Source organism: Erpetoichthys calabaricus, chromosome 10, assembly GCF_900747795.2.
Source record: "Erpetoichthys calabaricus chromosome 10, fErpCal1.3, whole genome shotgun sequence".
Lineage (NCBI taxonomy): Eukaryota > Metazoa > Chordata > Cladistia > Polypteriformes > Polypteridae > Erpetoichthys > Erpetoichthys calabaricus.
The window spans coordinates 116,109,479-116,130,330 of NC_041403.2; the positions used below are offsets into that span (position 1 = coordinate 116,109,479).

The 20,852-nt window shown below is 43.1% G+C and overlaps 2 protein-coding genes across 2 annotated transcripts in view; one reads left to right on the forward strand and one right to left on the reverse strand.

The window, feature by feature from the left end:
• Positions 1 to 11,394, forward strand: part of zhx3b (zinc fingers and homeoboxes 3b) — a 59,890-nt gene extending 48,496 nt beyond the window's left edge. The window contains exons 2-3 of the mRNA XM_051932818.1: positions 640 to 3,704; positions 10,679 to 11,394. Of these exons, the coding sequence (XP_051788778.1) occupies positions 767 to 3,704; positions 10,679 to 10,689 (2,949 nt within the window). The 5' untranslated portion in view covers positions 640 to 766 and the 3' untranslated portion in view covers positions 10,690 to 11,394. The remainder of the gene's footprint in view (positions 1 to 639; positions 3,705 to 10,678) is intronic.
• Positions 11,395 to 15,679: 4,285 nt separating this feature from the next.
• plcg1 (phospholipase C, gamma 1) overlaps positions 15,680 to 20,852 on the reverse strand; it is a 201,168-nt gene continuing 195,995 nt past the window's right edge. Inside the window, exon 32 of the mRNA XM_051932817.1 lies at positions 15,680 to 18,092. Within this exon, the coding sequence (XP_051788777.1) occupies positions 18,059 to 18,092 (34 nt within the window). The 3' untranslated portion in view covers positions 15,680 to 18,058. The remainder of the gene's footprint in view (positions 18,093 to 20,852) is intronic.

The following is a 20,852-nucleotide window of genomic DNA, read 5'->3' on the forward strand; positions in this document are numbered from 1 at the left end:
CAAGTACTTTATTTGCTGCGTTTTATGCACAGCTATGACTTGTAATATAAATGACCAATCATAGACAGCGATACATCATTTGAATACTCTAAACCTCAGCTGTCCAATGGTAATGAGCCTTTCACTGTATGTGGCACAATGTAGGTGGGATTCCCTCAGATGTAATGTGCTGCTTGCATTGGCAGAGAAGTGAACAAATTCCATATTTTACTAATGAAAAAGAGCAGACAACTTGAACACTTAATGATTTATTTGACAGAACACACCTTTTGAGTGGGGGGAAAAAAAAATACCATTATTGCTTTCGATTGACTTGTGGGTCTATTGCAGCGTACATAAGCAACTTTGAAATAAGGCGATGTCCCACTCGTGCATAGGTGACTACGATATTTTAACTAAAGTGAACTTTCCTAACTAAGTATACCAGATCTCAACAAAACCGGCCCCCTGGCTTCGTTTTAGGACTCCCCCCAAATTCACTTGAAAACTATGCAGCTGGGTGTAATAAGTGTGCCCAAGTGCAGAAATGAGGCAGGTGACGTTTGCTCATACATGTACGAGACTAACTCGCTTTTAAAGTGTATGTCTTGAAGAGTTTTCACGATAGTCTTTATATGTCTGTTCTCTTTTTTTTTGCAGGTGCGTGGAAGCTTGAAGGATCAAGGAGAGGTTGCCGGTCTTATTTCATATCATGCTCTTTGAAAGAAACACTTGGCCAAACTTCGTCATAATCGGTTAACCCTGCCATATTCTTTGTGGATCAACAATGGCTAGTAAACGCAAATCCACCACTCCATGCATGATCCCCATCAAAACTGTGAACCTGTGTGCAGAGCTTGAGCCAGCAATTGAGAAACCCAGCATCCATCCGGATTCCCCCTTGGATGCATTTTCTCCCAGCAACGACAGATGTCAGGACCCCCAAGACTCGGCTCACACTCCTGGAGAAGGAGCGGAGCAGCAGCGGGCAGTAGGGAGCACTTTTATTTGCCCGCCGTGCTTCTTTGAGACTCCAGATCTCAATATGTTTTTAGATCACATGAGCTGCAGTCACCCAGACTTCAGGACTGAACCCAGCTTCACTTGCCTGAACTGTGAAGTCTCCTCCAAGAGCTATGAAGCACTGGCTTTGCACAATGCCCGTGTGCACTCCATCTTGATTGCGGGAGGAAGCTTTTCAGAAGCCGTGACATGGCAAGTGCTGAAAAGAGATGGACATACCACTATTGAACAGACTTTGATATTATCTGATGGGCCAGCAGGGGGACGAGATTTTGAGATTTCAATCACAAAAACCCCAATCATGAAGATGCTGAAGGGCAAATCTGAGCCGAAAAGAATCATTGTGTCGCATTCAGCAGAGGACCCTGATGGAGGAAGCAACAGAGTGAAAAAAGAAGCCATTATTACGAGCACAACAGCAGCAGCAGCAGCAGCAACACCCGTTATTGTTTCAGTGACTAGCACTGCCGGAACAGGAGTCGCAAATGGTGCTGTTGGCAAAATGATCCAGCCGTCAGCAGTACAGTTAATGAATGGTTCCAACGCAGTGCCTGTCGTCAAGACTGCCATTACACAAGTTGTATCCGTTGTCCAAAACCAAAGTGTGCAGCAGCCTCCTCCTCCTCCTCCTCCTCTTCCAAGTTTGCTGGCACCCACCTCACCTAACCTTCCAAAAGTGATGATCCCCTTGAGTAGTATCCCAACATACAATGCTGCCATGGACACCAACAGTTTTCTCAAGACCTCCTTCAGCAAGTTTCCCTACCCTACCAAGGCTGAGCTGTGCTATCTCACCGTTGTCACAAAGTACCCCGAGGAGCAGATAAAAATCTGGTTCACAGCTCAACGGTTAAAGCAAGGCATCAGCTGGTCACCTGAAGAAATCGAGGATTCCCGGAGGAAGATGTTCAACACAATCATCCAGGCTGCACCTCAGCCCCACCACCCGCATACCATCACAGTCCTCCCTGCTTCCCTGGGGTCGGGGAGCATACCCCACATCCTCCAGGGAAACCTTGTGAGGCCAGGGGGTGTAATTGTCACGCAGTCCGTGATGCCAAATGGAATCCAACTCACCAGCTCTCCTGTATCCCTGGCCGTTACCCCAAAGCCCCAGAATTCAAACAAGCCTCAAATGGCTGTCAAACCAAATGCGGGCATAATACCAGACAAAGTAACGGCCGCAGTTGCCAGCACCTGCAGCAGCAGCAGTTCTACTAGCAATAGCAGTACTACAAGCAGCAGTAGTACCAGTAGCAGCAGCAGTACTAGTAGCATCAGCACTAGCAGCAGTAGCATCATCAAAGTGCCTGGTACGCTGCAGCCCGTCGTCAATGTGACACCCAGCACTCGCACTCTTCCCAGCAGTGTACTTGACCCAAGCTTCTACAAGAATAAGAAATCACAGGAGCAACTGACAGCCCTGAAACAGAGCTTCATCAGCAACCAGTTCCCCGAACAAGATGAGGTGGAGCAGCTGACCAAGATCACGGGACTCACAACTCGCGAGGTGCGCAAATGGTTCAGCGACAGGCGCTACCATTATCGTAACCTGAAAGGTAGCCGCTCCTTGGCAAGTCTAAGCAGTGGAGGAAGTGGGATCTCGATGCTGGATCTTGCAGACAGTCCCAGTTCAGTTGCCGTTTCCTCTTCACAGCCGATGCACCCAGGGTCCATGACCCTTTCTCGCCGAGGTTCGCGATACCAGACCCCAGATTTTACTGCTGTCCGCTACAAGGAGAGGGACCCACAGCAAATTCGGGCTCTGGAGGCCAGCTTTGCAAAGAATCCTGAGCCGTCTGAAGAAGAGGTGGACCGCCTTAGGACAGACACCAAAATGACCCGTCGGGAAATTGATGGATGGTTTTCGGACCGCCGTAAAAAAGCTGCTGTCAGTATGAAGCAAGACCAGAATGAAGAAGGGATGAGTGAGGAAGAAGATGAGGAAGAGGAAGGGCCAGATGGGACAGCACTGTGGCACTCTAAACAGCAAGATGGTGAAGACCGACAAGAGACTGCATCAGCAGTGCCCAAGGTCAACCCCATTAAAATCAATCTCAAAATGTTGAAGGTGACAGAGTCGGTTAATGGGAAGAATGACCCACAGTCAACGGAGGTTAGCCCAACACCCTCAACACGGGAAGAAAGCCCAAAAGTGGCCACAAGGGTGTCTCCCCGTAGCAAAAAGACTCCCAGACAGCTGCATATCCTCAAGCAATTTTTTGCACGCACTCAGTGGCCCACTAGTTCTCAGTATGACCGCATGTGTGCTCGGACAGGTCTGCCTAGACCAGAGGTGGTGCGCTGGTTTGGCGATAGTCGCTACGTCTACAAAAATGGACAGCTGAGGTGGCTGGAGGAGTACCAGCGTATGGCAGCTATGAAAGTACAGGCCAAAAAAGTTCAAAAGGTACTAGAGGAGCACCTTTCTGTGCACAAGTCCCTCAAAGAAGAGCACATCGGCCAACTGAAGGAGGCAAGTGACCTAACAGAAAAGGAGATTCGAGAATGGTTTGCAAAACACAATGTGGAGGACAGAGAAGCTGAAGCTAATTCCGAGAAAGCGACGGGAGAAAAAGACGGGAAGCCAGGAATGGACAAAAATACAGTGACCGAGATTACGGTGCATGAAGAACCAGGAGAGCAAAACACTGCAGAGATCGTTGAACCCCGGCCACCGAGCGCAGATCAAACAAAGTTAGGTAAGCTAAAAGCCAAACATCGAACCATCGAACCTAATTTACGGGGGAGAGTTGTCAAAGCTGCCGTGATTCGGGGGTATCCCTTGTAAAGGGACAGTATTTTTACTGATGTCTATTAATTCTCCTTCTCCTTAAAGTAATACTCCTTCATTCCACAAGTTAGACATGTGAGAACATCATTTTCAGGTTTGCTCAATTTTAACTCAGGGTTATGGTTGGGGCTGCAACGTATTCTGACAGCTCTGGGTGCAAAGCTGGGACAAACCCTGGGCTGTGTTTACACGCATGGATCTGGCAATTAACTGCCACAATCAGACACATACGGACAATTCTTAATCAACAATTAAGCTAATCTGCACATTTGGGATACGTGGAAAACACACTAGGAAGACCTGCCAACACCACATGAGGGATTTAGACCAGAATTCTGGATTCATAAGGAAGCAGCAAACTGCTGCCAATGGCCATTGTGCCAGAAATGGTATATTGAAGTCTGATGAAGTCTTTCCTCCTTTGTCATTTAACAGTAATGTCTTTTCATGGACATGCAAGTTAGAATTTCATTTTGTCTATTTGTCTGTACACGTGACAGTATTGCTACTTGTTGTCACTGTTACCTTATCCATCAGATCAGTTTTAGACGTCAGTCCAATTCAGTTTCATGGGGACACGGGGTACATCCTGGTAGCATTGGACGCAAGGAGGGAAAGGGATCAACCCTGAATTGAGCACCAAGAAGCTCTTTATACAAAGGTTTACCTCATTATTCTGAATGCTTCTTACATTGTGGCCACCTCTGCGTGGTTAGGTTCTCGTGGCATTTTTGTGATCCAGAATATTTTAAGATGAACAATGAATGTATGGATGGATCTGTAAGCTCTACAATGAATGCAGCACCTCAGTAGGTATCAGAGTCGCACAGAGATCGGTGTAAAATGTGAATGTAGTTTTTGTTTCTACACCGTTCAAATAATGGACCCCTTCTCATCCATTTTGTTAACATGTTATTTCCACTACTGGATCCAGTGAGAGCCTGTCCCACAACATTGAGCCTAAAGAGACCTTAGCTTTATGGGGTACAGGAGCAAAGTACAAAAGAACCCGTGTGAACATGAGAGAGTGCAAATCACACACGTTCCCTGGACTGGGAAGTGGAGCCATGTCCCTGAATGTCTGAGGCAGATATACAGTCAATTCTTGTTATGCATGGGGGTTACGTTCCTGAAAAACCCCACAGAAACCACAAATATTGAAGCATTGATCCTATTTGGGGTAAAGAGGGGGTTAGGTTCTGGAGGTGGGAGATGGGGTGCCGGTTCTTCATCCTTGACCCTCAAGGATCGGTAATGAACCTTCTTCTGGTTCACTTATGGAAACGTTGTTACGGCTTTTACTTCCTCTATAGTCGAATTCAATCATCTTTTAGGTGCTCTGCCAGAGGGCAGATCCACCCTCCCTAAATTATCCAATTAGGAGTAGTGTAGGGAGGTGTGTACGACGGGCAGAGATTAATCCGTGTGAATTTATAACCTGCACTTCCTGGGAATAACCCATTCGTGGGGATCAATTGGAAACCCAAGTCCCCATTACGAATGGTGTTCAATGGTTTACTCACACCTGTTGGCACCGGGTAGACGTACATTGGCCCGTTCAGTGTAGCACATGATCAGCTGTAGACAAAGAACTCACTTTTTGCTGCTCTGCAAATTGACCTCTTAGAATTTTTCTTGTGCTGGGCAAATAGTTGTGGGTTACACTTTTGTAATAGCAGATAAGCAAATCTGTGGGCACGGAATCCGCAGATAGTGGAGATTAACCGTAAATACCATAAAGCACTAGTGGCACATGACATCCTTTTCCTGCTTATGAATATTTGTATATACAGGTTTGTAATGCCATTTTTCACTTTATGAACCACAAAGAAGCTAAATGTTCACATATATGGACGCCAAGACTGGGAGTTTTTTTAGATGAGCGCTTCTAGTGCTGACACCTGATCATCTTTGAATCATTCCAAGTACACCTCACTGCATGCTGAGGAACGGAGCCTAGCTGGACATTGAGGGCGGGACTACATGTTAGTGACCACAGTCAGTCATTCTCACAGCTGAAGTTCAGAGGCCGTCCTCACAACTGCATGGGGTGGGGCTGGACATTTGGGGCGGGGCCAGATGTTAGGAAGCCAGATTGTGTCTGTCTTCCAGCTGATTGTCCTTATGGCACACTGCTGAAGCGAGGAGAGCTGGACCTACAGGCTACAGCAACGTGTCCTTGTACCCTCATGTGCTGTGGTTCAATCGGCTTCTCATATGTGTTGCTCACACTATTCTCACTTTAGTCTAACAATTGTGGCTTCAAACAGATCATAAAATAGTTGAAAACGATAAAAAGAATGATTTGTTTTGAATGTGAAGCTTAATAATGTGATAAAGCGTAGCTAAACTGCCTTATAAGCAGCACTCAATGCAGGGCAATGGCTCGCTACGGTTTGTTTGATAACTAATGTTATTATTACATTAATTCTGTTAACCAGTGCCATGTATTTCAGTGTTAATTTGAACAAAAATGAGGAGCATTTTTGCGGCCTTGGAATGCTTAATGTTTTGCATTTCAATTATTTTTAATTAGGTGTTCACATTGAGAACATTTACCTTATGAAGACGTTTTCAGGAACGATTTAGCTTTGTAAAGCAGGGGGTGGTCTATAATTGGAGCTGCTGTGATGTTCTTCATTTAATGGTCGGAAAGGGTGAGCCCACTTAGTGCTGCTCTAGAGCGCTTCGAGAACAGGGGGCCTGAATGCAGGCCACTTATCGTAGTGACCTTTGGGGGCCATTTCACATGAAAAACAAAATGAATCTGATTGGCTTTCTTTCTTTCGAGCGTGAGGAGTTTTTGGGACTTCTTGATGTCTATTATGGGGTTTCTGAGGCTCAAGAATTGGATTGCAAAAGAAGATTAAGAGGTGACATGATTGAAGTGTTCAAAATTATGAAGGGAATTAGTACAGTGGATCGAGACTGTTACTTTAAAATGAGTTCATCAAGAGCATGGGGACACAGTTGGAAACTTGTTAAGGGTAAATTTCGCACAAACATTAGGAAGATTTTCTTTACACAAAGAACCACTAACACTTGGAATAAGCTACCAAGTAGTGTGGTAGACAGTAGGACTTTAGGGACTTTGAAAAGTCAATTTAATGTTATTTTAGAAGAATTAACTGGAGAGGACTGGCGAGCTTTGTTGGGCTGAATATTGTTCATTAGATTGTTCTAATAATTAGTGTTTTTATTTTGTCCTATTTTGGTTTCTGACCAAGTTGTAATTTTTTACCGTTTTTATGGTGGTGCCATTTTGAATATTGACGGGTGGTGGGGTTTGTGAGTTTTATGTTGCTGACACAACCTTCCAGAAGTCCCTGGGATCGTACTAGTTTGACATCATCAATGAAATCTTTTAAAAAGGTCATTTTATACATTGTTTTCGGGTTTCCGTGTTTTCGATAAAATTAAAAGCCCTAACATGCACTTTTTGGTATTTTTGTTCTCATTTTTGTGACTTACTTTCTGGTTTCTTTCATGGTGATGGATGGGTTTGTCCATTTTGAATGTTGACGGGCAGCACTGCTTCAGCTCTTACTAAGTCTAGCCTCCCAGAAGTCCTTGGGAGCGTGCACAGAATATAGGGTAGCATGGCGGTCACCACTTGAGGAGACTGGTTTGAAATGCCTACTCTGTTGCTCCACGGAGTTTGCATATTCTCCCTGCGTATTTTGTTTGCACATCCAGACGATGTCCAGCTTCTGTTACTTAGCCGTTTTAAACTGGTGTGTGAGTGCGAGTTCTGGTCCTCCACCCAGATCATTTTCAAAACTGAATATACATGATGTAAAACTCATATATTTAGTTTAAAGGTACAAGTTTGTTTTATCCTAAGGTGAGTCCAATACTTTACGTCGACAACATGAAATCTGAGCTCAGCTAGTTTTCTTATTCTGCTTTACAAAGTTCCTTTCCAGTGCTAACCCGGAAAACGGGAGACTTACTGAAGGCCTGTGGTTTCCAGTCAAGATATGAAATAAAAACAGAGCTTACTGAAGCAACCCATAATAATGAGTGTTACTGGTCAGGAGAACAAGAAGGAAATGCATGCTCATTCATCGCCTGGTTGTTCATTTCAGTGTTAAAAAGCTTCAGGGGGTGAACGTGGAATAAATGTATGAATATCCTCGATGTGGAGCAGCCCAAAGAGGACGTACCAGGTAGTTAACAAAGTACCATTTTAAATGAAGACAAGGGTCGTTTTTAGAATGGCTTTAACGTCCCAATGTGTTCTAATGCTGTGATGTTCTGCAGGACGGGGGAGTCTCTGTGCTCAATGTCTTGTTGGGACATGGAGAGCCAAGTCAGGTCTTTTGTTTCTTTTTCATTTTCTTGCTTTATAGTTATTCTGGGGTGTGTGTGCACGCTTATTTATCTGTTTACTTACCTACCTGTTTATTTAAAGTACTTATTTTTTTTATTTTAAAGCCATATTTCCCCCTGGGGAAGTTTTATCAATCTACAGTGGGGGGAAATAAGTATTGAATGTCAACGTTTTGTTTCAGTAAATATATTTCCAGTGAGACATTGGTATTAGCTCAAGAAATCCGCAAATGTAAAGAATTCACAACATTAAAGGTCATAAATAAAGGCATGTGTAATAAAGTGGAATGACACAGGGAAAAAGTATTGAACACGCTAATTTAATACATAGTGGAGAAGCCTTTGTTAGTAATGACAGCTTCAAGACGCTTTCTGTAAGAAGAAACCAATCACCTGCAGTACTCAGGTGTGATTCTGACCCATTCTTCTAACTTGATTGTCTTTAAATCTTGAAGATTCTGGGAGGGAGCTCTTGTGACCCCTGATCTTTAGTTCTTTCCACAAATATTCAATTGGATTTAAGTCAGTTGATTGACTTGGCCATTCTAACAACTTGATTTTCTTTCTCTGAAACCAAGTGAGAGTTTCCTTTGCTGTACATTTTGGTTCGTTGTCCTGCTTGAAGGTTTACCCACGCCTCATCCTCATCATCCTAGTGGATGGCAGCAAATTCATTTAAAAAATCTCTCGGTATATGGCCCCTTCATTCTTTCAATTACATGAAATCTGCCAGTACCATGAGTTAAAAAACAGCCCCACACCATGATACATCCACCTCCAGATTTCACTGTTGTTTTAGTGTTTTCTGGGTGATGTGCAGTGCCATTTCTCCTCCAAACATGGTGTGTAGTATGACAGTCAAAAAGTTCAACTTTGGTCTTGTTTGACAAGACTACATTCTCCCAGTATTTCATATTCTTGTCCCGATGTTATGTAGTAAACATTAAACAAGCTTCAAAATGCCTTTTCTTCAGTGATTGAGTCTTGCAGGATGAGCACACATAGAGGCTGTGCTGGTGGATTGCACTGCCTATTGCTGTACCTGCTGCCTCAAAGTCTTTCTGGAGCTGTTTTTGTGTGGTCCTTGGCTCTTGGGCTACTCTTCTGACTGTCCTTCTAACTCCCTGGTCAGAAATCTTGCGAGGAGCTCCTGTGCATGGCCGGTTGATGGTGGAATGATGTTTCTTCCATTTGCGGATAATGGCCCCAATGGTGCTTACTGGAAGATTCAGAAGTTTTGAAATCCATCTGTAACCAGTTCCATTGATATGGTTTGCAAAGGTCTCGGAAGAGCTCTTTGATTTTACACGTCATAAGAAGTTTCTTGTGTGACACCTTGGTAGCAAAACACCATTTTATAGCCCATCAATATGTACTAACCCAGCAAATATCAATTTGTACAGATAGGAGGTAGAATGACTTTCTAACTACTTCAACTGGCCTTTCCGTGCCTTGGTATGCTGCTTTTTCTTAATATGTTCAATACTTTTTTCCTGCATAACTCCATTTTATTACACATACCTTTATTTGTGGCCTTTAATGTTGTGAATTATTTATATTTGTGGATTTCTTGAGTTAATGCCAATGTCTGGTGAAAATTTCATGTGAATACCTCATTGGAGATATATTTACTGAAAAACATGTTGATGCGTTCATTACTTATTTTCCCCCATTCTATCTATTTATCAATCTATTATATAGTGCCTTTCATATCTATCTGTCTATCTATTATATAGTGCCTTTCATATCTATGTCTGTATTATATAGTGCCTTTCACGTCTGTCTATTATATAGTGCCTTTCATTTCTACCTCTATTATATAGTTCCTTTCATATCTATCTACCTCTATTATATAGTGCTTTTCATATCTATGTCTGTCTATCTATTATATAGTGCCTTTCATATCTATCTACCTCTATTATATAGTGCTTTTCATATCTATGTCTGTCTGTCTGTCTATTATATAGTGCCTTTCATATCTATCTACCTCTATTATATAGTGACTTTCATATCTACCTCTATTATATAGTGCCTTTCATATCTGTCTGTATTATATAGTGCCTTTCACGTCTGTCTGTCTAACATATAGTGCCTTTATCTATCGCTATCATATAGTGCCTTTCATATCTATGTCTGTATTATATAGTGCCTTTCACGTCTGTCTGTCTATTATATAGTGCCTTTCATATCTACCTCTATTATATAGTTCCTTTCATATCTATCTACCTCTATTATATAGTGCTTTTCATATCTATGTCTGTGTCTATTATATAGTGCCTTTCATATCTATCTATTATATAGTGCCTTTCACATCTCTCTGTCTATTATATAGTGCCTTTCATATCTATCTACCTCTAGTATATAGTGTCTTTCATATCTATGTCCATCTATTATATACACTGTAGTGCCTTTCATATCTATCTACCTCTATTATATAGTGCCTTTCATATCTCTGTCTATCTATCATATACTGCCTTTCACATCTCTCTTCCCACTCTGTGTGTTGCCTCTCTGATTAAATGTTGCCTTCTTTATCTCTCTGTATTTCAGAGGCAGAATGAAGAGGAGACACTGGGATGAAGAGATGACTTGAGGAGTCTGCCAGTGTGTTACATTTTGACCCAGACAGTGGGCTTGGGCCAGTGCAGGAGTTCTTTTTCTTTTCTCTCCCCCCCACCCCCACCTTCTCCATCTCCATTAGAACCCAGCAGTCTGGAGAGGACCCGATGGCAGCACGTGGACAAACAATAAGCAGCTCAATGGTTAGAGTAGCACGGGGAGATCTACAATGCTTGTGGCTCGATTGAGGGGAGATAAACAAACAAAGACCAGTGACAACGCGAGCTGCTCCCATGGCACTGCTGGAGAAGCTCATGTGACATTCAAGAGTAGAAAAGCAGCACATCAGTGGGACTGAAATGTAAGAAACAGAAATAAGTGGCTTTAGTTTTTAATTTATCTTACTGGGATGGGAGAGGGATAATAAAGTGGACAATTAAAAAATAATAATAATAATAATGCCTTGAACAGACTAAAGAATGAGAAATCTTTTCAAAACTCTACAGTCTTGGATAGATATTTTTTAAAATAATTGTAGTATTGCAGTAATATTTCAACACCAAGGCCCACAGTACTCATGCCACTAACGCTGCTTTGTACACTTTTGCAAAACCGATCTCATTCTGGCAACTTTTGGATTTTAAAACTTACAGATGAGTGTCCGCAAGTCTGTGAAGATTAAGAATAAAAACTGAGTAAGCTGCTAAGTGCCTTGTTATTTCTTGGGCCGATGAGGAAGCTAAAAGAGTGAGGGTGGCGGTAATGAAAGTCGGCAAAGAGCAGAGTGACGGAGAAGGCCTTTGACCCGCCCAGGTTGTCTCTTTAAACTTTTGAGAACAGCATTCACAAGCAGACATGGGAGGTAAGACAGAACGTTTGCTGTAGTTCAGCTTCAATGTTCCCAAAGAGCAGAATGCATGGAACAAGGAGCATTACACGGCAGTTGGACTGTCCTGGATAAGTCGGGGTTCTCAGGTTTGGTTCTTTGCGATGAACCATTTTTGTTGTTGTTCTGAGGGGGGTGGCAGCTGCAGAGTACGCCTTTTGCATCGGTTTTCCCAGCCCATGGTCCGATTGCTTGTCTCCCTCTCGCCTGCCCCAATTACACACGTAAGTGAGGACTTTCGCAAGTCTTTTGATCTTCTAAATAACATCCATGCCATTCACCAGGGGGTGGCAGTTGGAAACACACATGCTGTCTGGCCAATTTTCCATTTTAATTGTTTTTATTTTTGTTCTATTGAACTATAAAAGCAGACGAGGTTCAAACCACCTTTATCTTGTTCACTTTATTGGATGTCTATGGCCCTGTACCTGCCCAGAGTGCATTTGTGTTTTTTGCTTGTCTTCATTAGTCCCCGCCATCAGATGCGTCTCTGGTGACAACAAAGTGTACTCACAAAGTGGATGGTTACCTGGCACTACCCTCTAGCTGGATTAGGGGGTTGTGACCACCAGCTTACTATTTAATGGAGATGGAAACAAAACTTGCTAGCAAACTGATGAGTATCTTAACATTACCTAAAATTATAGGCTGTGTGAGAGACAGATCTAGCGGCTGCAACTTGGTCAAGTAAGAAGACTTTATTGTCCCCGTACAACAGAAGGAAGTATCGTTTGGAGCAAGCGTATAGACAATAAACGAAATAAACATTAGAACTCTGTGCTTCTCACAGTATAAATATACACAGTAAAAGGTAAACATGAAAGCATAAATAGAGAAATAAGACGTGACATCACAATGATGATTACAGTCAGTGGTCAGGAGTGTCACTAGATGTGGTTGATGCAGCAGTTCAGTCCAGTGCAGCCAATGGTGGTCTTTGTATAGGAAGGGGCAGTGATTGCTGTGCATTTGATAGGCTGAATGCTTTGGGGTGAAAGGTGTTCATCAGCCTGGCAGTGTGGGCATGCGGGGCTCGGAAGTGCCTGCCAGAGGGCACAGGAGTGGAAATGCTATGGCCGGGGTGGCCTGGATCTTTCCAAATGGTCTTTGCTTTTCTGCTGCAGTAGGTAGTGAAGAGATATTCCAGTGATGGTAGGAATTCTCTGTGCCGTTTTAATGCCACACTGGAGGGACTCAGAGGTGCAGCCAGAGTAACATGTGGATAACAATTTCAGATGATCCACTGTGGCAACCCCTAACAGGAGCAGCTGAAAGAAGATGATGAGGATTCTGTCCTACTGCAACATTACAAGTTAGGTCAAACTAACTCTAAACTGCATGTGTGTGTGTCCTGTGACGGGATTAACTTCCTCACAGAAAAGGGGTGGATATATGAAATATAAACACATTTCCATTCCATTCAAATGGTTAGCAGTGGAAAAATACAAATGTTTTTAGTTTAAAAAAAAAAAAAATTAATAAGTATGAAGTGGGTCACAGTAGGCAAGCAGACACAAAGTGCTCAGGTGTACCCAGCGCCAGTTCATCAAACACCAACACAGATGGCTCAGCCATTTTTAAAAGCTTAGAAGAATTGCAACCCTACTAAGGACGTCCACTTCACACAAGTTCAGTTTTTAAGTTGACATATGCAGTCCTCTGAAAGGTCTGCTGGTAACCTGAAGAAAAGAGGAGGTTGGGGAGAAGTGTGGCACAACTGAGCAAAATAATACCAAATTATTACAATTGGAGAAATATGATCAGTGTCTTCAGGTGGTGCCAAGTCCTGACCCTTGAACCAGTTTGAGATGTTTACTTACAGAGTGGAGCAAACACTTACTGTTAGGTGCCCTGAGAGGGAAAAGGCCTGGAAATGAATTACAAAGAAGGAGAAGGCAACATTTAATTTTTTTTTTTTTTTTTGTGGGGGGCTTTCTTCCACACTGCTTAATCCCCAAGGAGAAAGTTTCACGTTAGTTCAAAGCGTTGCTCAGTGGCAAGCTGTCAGTGGCCAGTTTTGAACCCACCATCTCCAACTGAGAAGCAAACACCTTGCAGTGTGAGCTAAATGGAGAGCTCCTTTAGGCTGAGCACTCATTGGGGTTGTTGGGACCCTGGTGACATCAGCCCCCCCCACCTTCTTCTCTGCACAGTGTCACCACTTTTGTCTCCATTTCCACCTTTAGTCCAGACTAGCCCAGCGCTCTCAACCTCCACCTAGGAAGGCGGCTATAAACACTCCCCAGACCTGGATACGTGTTGTAAATGTGCCATCAGTGATTTGGTGTGGACGTTCAAAAACAGAATTCTCTGAGAACAATACTCTTAACTGCACTCAGGTTGGTTTGTGTTTATTTCATGGCCCTTCCCTGATTGGATTCTGCACACTGCAATGTCTCATTCACGGATTGGTCACACATTCGAATAAAGCAGGCATAGAAGAGTTGCCTTCCATGCTGCTTCTCTGTATGCGTGTGACAATCTGCTTTGCATGAAAGGCAAATAGTTGACCAGTCGCTACAGTTTAGTGGTGGACTGAGGGGAAAGCTGGCATTTACTTCCAGTGCTAAAAATCCTGAAATGCTGGTACCGGACCCCTTTTGAAATTTGGGTACCATGCAGACTAGTTGGGGGAGAAATCACTAAGCAGAATCAGAGTTGAGAATCAAAACTTGGGGACCTGTGCTATATTCTTGGTGGTGCCTATTAGCTTCCTCCACATCAGCAAAAATCGTGAAACAAGGTAAAGAGATGCAATGCTATAATGCATTGCCGCAGCACACCACCATCTTATATAGGTGGGGAGTGATGACACAATATGTCATGTCACTGGTAATAGGCACAGTGATCACAAGCACTCATGCAATGATTGCCCCAAAATCTAAAACAACAACAAAATGGTGTTAGCAGATCGCTTATAACCATCACAACAGTAAACCTAATGTATGCAAATTAAAACACACACAAGATGAGAACATTAAAGTTTCCATCAGAATGAGGGGGCAGTTAGTCTGCTTGCCCCTTGTTTCCACAGTCTTCTCACATCACTTCTTTGCTCTTGCCATCCAGTGTCTGCCACAAAGATATGTTTGCACCAGACCTCTGGTGGCACCTGGTTTTCCTGCCACCCTTAGCCCAGATATCTTTGTAAAGGTCCCGGCATTGAGTTCAGATCCCAAGTAGGCTTGAATTTACCAAAAATCACGAGGGCATCAATAGCTTCCCAACAAGGCTACCAGTTATCTTTTTCTGGGAGATAATTAGGCTTTTATGGAGACCCCCAACCCCACCTTCCAGAGGGCACCGATGTCCAGCACACAGACGGCACCTTTGGAGGGAGTCGTGTCAGGCCAGACTCTTGGAGACCCAGTTCACTGATGTAACGTGCATTTTGCACCTTAAGCCGATATGTTACACAATGTCTAGCCGTGGGTCATGTCACACTTGTGGATTGCAGTTGCTGATCCCCTTACCATACCATGTCATTTTACGTGACTGAAAAATCCCTAAGCATGCCATATTTAGCAACTGCATGCTAAAACACCCCTTTTTGTAATAGCCAGTAGCACGCTGCCTGTACGAAGAGTTAACGGGTAAGGGAAGTTCAGGCGTAATCTCGGCCCTTTTTGAATACCTCAAACATGAATCCAAAGCCCCTTCAGTCCTGGATATTGCATTATATGAATTGTACTTTCATTGGTTGTCAGCTCTCACGCATGCAGAGCTCACAACTACAACTGGAGACAAAAATCAATCCTGGTTGATGTTGTCAGAGTGGGTCATGGACTAGTTGGCATGGGTTGCTGGGTATGAACCATTCTGCGATTGTGGTCACGGGTGTACACCGCTGACTTGCTAAGATTAAGTAATCGAAGGCTATGACTGGCAATTGCTGGAAAACTTGTGTAATGTGACCCGGCCTTCACCATCCCTTTAGATTTCTGTGGAGGGTTTTTCAGCCCCTTCCTTACCAGAAAGCTACCTCTTCAGTCTACAATGAACTCTTCACGTGTCAGTCACTTACCTAGACGTTGCATATACCAGCAGATACCTGCCATTAAAAAAAAGAAGGAATGGTCAATGAAAAGAAACAGAGCCTGATAAAACACATTCAATATGTACTTTTATTATTTTTTCCAGGCTGAATATGTTTCATATGAAAGGCAAAATTAAATTTACATTTGTCTTAGCTTAGGCACATTACAGAAAGGCTTCTTTTTTTTAATAGATAAAACAAAGACAAACTTAACATGAAACCCACTATATATAATATAATGGAGGCACATTGAAGCAGAATAGAAGAGCAATAGCAGCTTTGCCATCTCCTAAAGCAACAGTACCATAATATTTTTACAGTTTCTTGACCTGAAAACGGGCAGCTGGGAGTTAAACTAGAGATCAGGGCTGATCGGGACGAGTTGTGCTCTAAACACAGCATTTATCGGATTTCTTTTACTTGAAAGTGCAAGGAGAACTGCTCACTAGAGGCTTTCAGAGAAGATAAGCGGGAGCCTTCAGGACGGCAGCTAGACTGATGCTGGCCTGTCTGTCGTCTTCAGCGGTGGCTTGTGAGATACATGGAGTGCCCCGGAGCAGTGCAAGGTGTTGCTGACTAGAGATTACTGCAAATGTCCTTTACTTCTTACAGAAAGGCACAAACTATTAATACCTTAGCCATTCCTTCTGGTACAGGAATTCCCACTGGTCAAAACGAGGAAACTCCTAAAGCTGAGAAGAGCAGAGGGTCTAGGAAGCACAATGTGCTCATTACATGGCCACCCAACACACGCTATAATCGCATTGGGATGTCCTCTAATTTTCCCCCATTTCTCCAGTTTTGAAGCAAACAGATTTAAGACTAGCTTACAGACTATAATTTCATTTCATTTTCAGACATCAGCCCATAAAATTACTAGAATTCAAAGAACAACCCTTGAGTCATGCAGCATTTGGAATACAGATTTTTTTTGGTTGCATTTCCAATTTATTTAAGACTGACACCATTGTGGAATTCAGAGGCACACAGTTTCGGTCCTGGTACAGCCTTCTTTAGCGCTGGCTGGCTGGCTACTCCCAATCTGAAAATGTTTTAGCCACTCGGAGGGGTGGCAGGATGGCTGGACGTGGCCTGGGTGCCCATAATACTGTTTTGTTTTTTTTTGGTAATACTGCTTCTAATGGTTACTTGGTGTTCTTAACACACCCAAATGAAGACCTGGTGCCAATGTGCCCATCAGGGCGAGTTCAGCCATGTCTTCACTGTATAGGTAAGAGGGCAAACTCGAATGTGGCACGAGGGACAAATGGGCCACTACAGCACAGGCAGGATAAACGCAAAAGTCTGTCTGCCCATTCCAAAGGTGGCACACAAACAAAAAACGGGCAATAAGTGAAAGAAATGAGGAGGAAAGGCAGCATGAAGATGTCTCAAATGCTTTTTTTTTTTTTATAAACCACAAGTGGATTTCCATTGCAGCACATAATGACCCTGCTGAAAAACCATGACATTATGACTACTGCAAACACGTTTAAAAGTAAAATACATACATGGAAGAGGCAAGAACAATGAATTTGCATTAAAACAAAACTGAAGCCTCCTGGATTAACACTGAAAGAAGAGGGTTAGCCCAAACCGGAGGCCATAACTATGAACAGCAGTGGCTGCTGAGAGAGGCTGAGAGAACTGACAGAATGAAAATGGGTGACACAAAGGGAATGACCAAGAGGACAACACTCCACTCGACAGGAACAGAGAAAGATGGCAGGCAGAGGCGCCACAGCAGGATAGCAGTCGTATCTCTTGAAACTTGGGTGAGCCAAATTTTAAAATAAATACCGCAGCATCCCTCTTTTCTTTTTTTGCTATTTATTCAATCCTCTCCTTCTGCACTGTTGCCTGAAGCACTGTGTACGTGAAGAAATGGAGAAAGAGGACCCAGAAGTAACACGGGCAAGATGCAATGCTCATGCGTAATGTTATTGTCCCCGTGGATGCAGACGAAGCTACATCTGTGACCGACACCTTTGCTGCCAACCCCCCCCCCCCCCCCCAAACCATAGGAGAGGAGACCCCAGCAGCTGGTGTTTAAGCTGGCCAAGCTGAACTGGACATCTTTGTGTACAAAGTGGAATGTAAACCATCACCTCCTTCCCCATAACAATATCCTTTATTAGGACTGCCTGGAGAATAATGGAATATTTAATAGCTGTCATTTAATCTGAAGGGACACAGGATAAGTAGTCACCCCAACGAAAGACCAAGCCCTCTCCCAAAGACAGACAGCACAATTCTTCTCGGTTGGACTTGTGGGTTTCCAAGATCCCATGGCTTAAGTCGTCTGAGTGAGGTCTTTTAAGACAGAGAAACCAGGAGCAGCTGCCTGAAATGTAGGCGAAAAAGCAGTAACGTTTCCATAGAAACCAGTTTTCACAGCAGTCAGTTGACATGGTCAGTACTGGAGGCACTTGGAACAGGACCACCTCATCTAAATGCGATTGTCCCGCGGCTTCCAAATTAACCTGCCAGAGCCACACAAGAAAGAAAGAAAAACAACAGAAGGATCAGGTTTTTTTTATTTTTCCATCTGTAACAAGATGTCTAATAATCCTAAACTATGTCTTTTCCAGTGAATCATTTCATTGTTGTTAAGAGGATGTTAACAAAGGAAAACGTCCATCATTCGTGTCTGCTTGTGTGAAGCCACCTCAGTGTATAACACAGTGCTGTACTCGCTTTAGACACAAGGGCGCCATCGGTCCCACTCAGGGATGTCAGGGTCACTCTACATGACTGCCTGCCTGACCACAAAGAGTTTGGGCTTAAAAATTCTGACCACCTGATCACCAAAAGGCATAAAGATAAAGATGACACATTTCTTTTCAGCAAGATTTAGTGTATTGTTTTTGTTCTGTACAGTTGTACAATGAAAAAAGAAAAGGAGCACCATGCAAGTTTGGGCAAGCCAAGGTATCTGAGGTCCCCGATAACTTTTCCCAAGCTCTCACACCCCTTAATTAGCTCGTTAGGGCTCTGCTTTATTTACAGTCATTATTAGGAAACCCCAGTTGATGCAAATTGCACAGCTCTATAAATTTTCAAACTCCTCACACCTTGTCCCAACAATCAGCAGCCATGGGCTCCTTTAAGCAGCTGCCTAGCACTCTCAAAAATAAAATAATCAATGTTCACAAAGCAGGAGACGGCTACAAGAAGATAGCTAAGTGTTTTCAGGTATCTATTTCCTCAGTTTGTAATGTTATTAAGAAATGTCAGTTAACAGGAATGGTGGAGGTCAAGTTGAGGTCTGGAAGATCAAGAAAACTTTATGGAACAATGGTTTTTGGATTGCTAGGAAGGCAACTAAAAACCGCCATTTGACTACTTCAGGAACATTTAGCAAACTCAGGATTGGTGGGGCACTGTTCTACTGTGCAGCAACACCTGAACACATACGATCATCATGGTACGGCCAGCAGAAGAAAACCTTTCCTGCATCGTAGCCACAAAATTCAGGGCCTGAAGTTTGCAAATGAACATCTAAACAAGCAATCTGGAAGCAAGTCCTGTGGACATTTTGGGCACAATGAGCTAAGGTATGTTTAGAGAAAAAAGGGTGCTGACTTCCTTGAAAAGAACACCCCTCCATCTATTAAGCATGGGGTTGGATTGACCATGCTTTGCACTTGTGTTACAGTGGCACAGGGAACTTGTCATTGGTAGAGGTAGAATGAATTCAAAGAAATACCAGCAAATTCTGGACACAAACATCACACCATAAAGTTAAAAAGAGAATGGGTCCTACAACAAGATAATGATCTGAAACACACCTCCAAATCTACAATGGAATACCGCAAGCTGACGGTTTTACTATGGCCCTCATAGTCCCCTGAACTAAACAACATTGAAAATCAGTGGATAGACCTCAAAAGAGCAGTGCATGCAAGGCGGCCCAAGAATTAGAAGTCTTTTACAAGCTGTGATAGTTGCCAAAGTGGGTGTTACTAAGTACTGACCATGTCGGGTGCCCAAACTTTTGCTTCAGGCCCTTTTCATTTTTTTGGTATTTTATATTTGTGAATGAAGAAAATAAAGATGTAATCTTGTTTAAATATTTAAGAAATGTGTCACCTTTAACTTCATGCCTTTTGGTGATCAGTTCATTTTCGGCTCACTTAACTATTCACAGTAACAGACATTTCAAGCAATGGTGCCCAGACTTTTGCATGCCACTGTACCACACTTTCTACTGTCCTGTCTCTCCTTCTCACTTCCACAGCTCCCTCTTTCTCTTTTCCTGTAGCTTGAATTGATTTGTCATACAGATGTGAAAGAGCAAATGCGTGACGGATGGCGACTGCTACTGCATCGTGAAGTCAATGACTGCAGGCAAGGTGTCCACACAATGACTTACTGTATAACCCATTAAATCAGGTTTGTCCTTCTTCAAGTGCCCACGCCCTCCTTCCTTCTTTTGAGCTGTTCCTTTAATTATTTGCTTCATTACAGACTCACAGCCTCTGTCATTCACTCATTTTGTCATTGAAACTCTGTCGCATTCATATCCACTTCATCATGTAGCAGCTTTAACACCCAGTGTGCAAAATTTCAGTAGCAGTTAGTGGGATTTGAGGTTAGCAATGAATGTTCTGAACATCAAAGTCTTACTCTGGTGCTATGAAACATCAGTTAAGATATTCATTTTTTAAGTAGAGGAACTGCATTGTGGGAGGATACACAACTTGCAACCAAAATTCTTAACACCTTTAACTTCTGTCCAGCATCACATTGAACTTTTTATGAGACATATGCAAGGCTCTTTTTCCATGTGGATTAACATACAGACCTGCATTGTGACCTCCATCACCAGCCTGACACAAACAAGCAGTTAAGGGAGCCCAGAAGGCAGAATCAGCTCATGGCAGTAAACAAGGTTCTCCTACAATGTGAACACTGCCAGCTAACATGGAATCAGCAATCTCTGTCACTTTCTGCTGTCCACTGTCAGACACTTCAGCATCTACTGAGAGCTAAACAAGCATTAATGGCTCCATGGGACTCCTGTTTATACTTTTTCTCAAATCTTCTCAAGGCTTTCCCTGATGACGACACGTAAACAATCTAACACCACCCACCCTGTGAAGCGCTCACAGACATGAGTCTAGGCTGCTGGCTGCTACAATAGTTTCTCACAAACCCATGAATGGACACTGAGTGACTTATCACACCATAACAAGTTTCCTAAATTCTCCAACATTTTATTTTCAAGCTTTCAGGGGTCC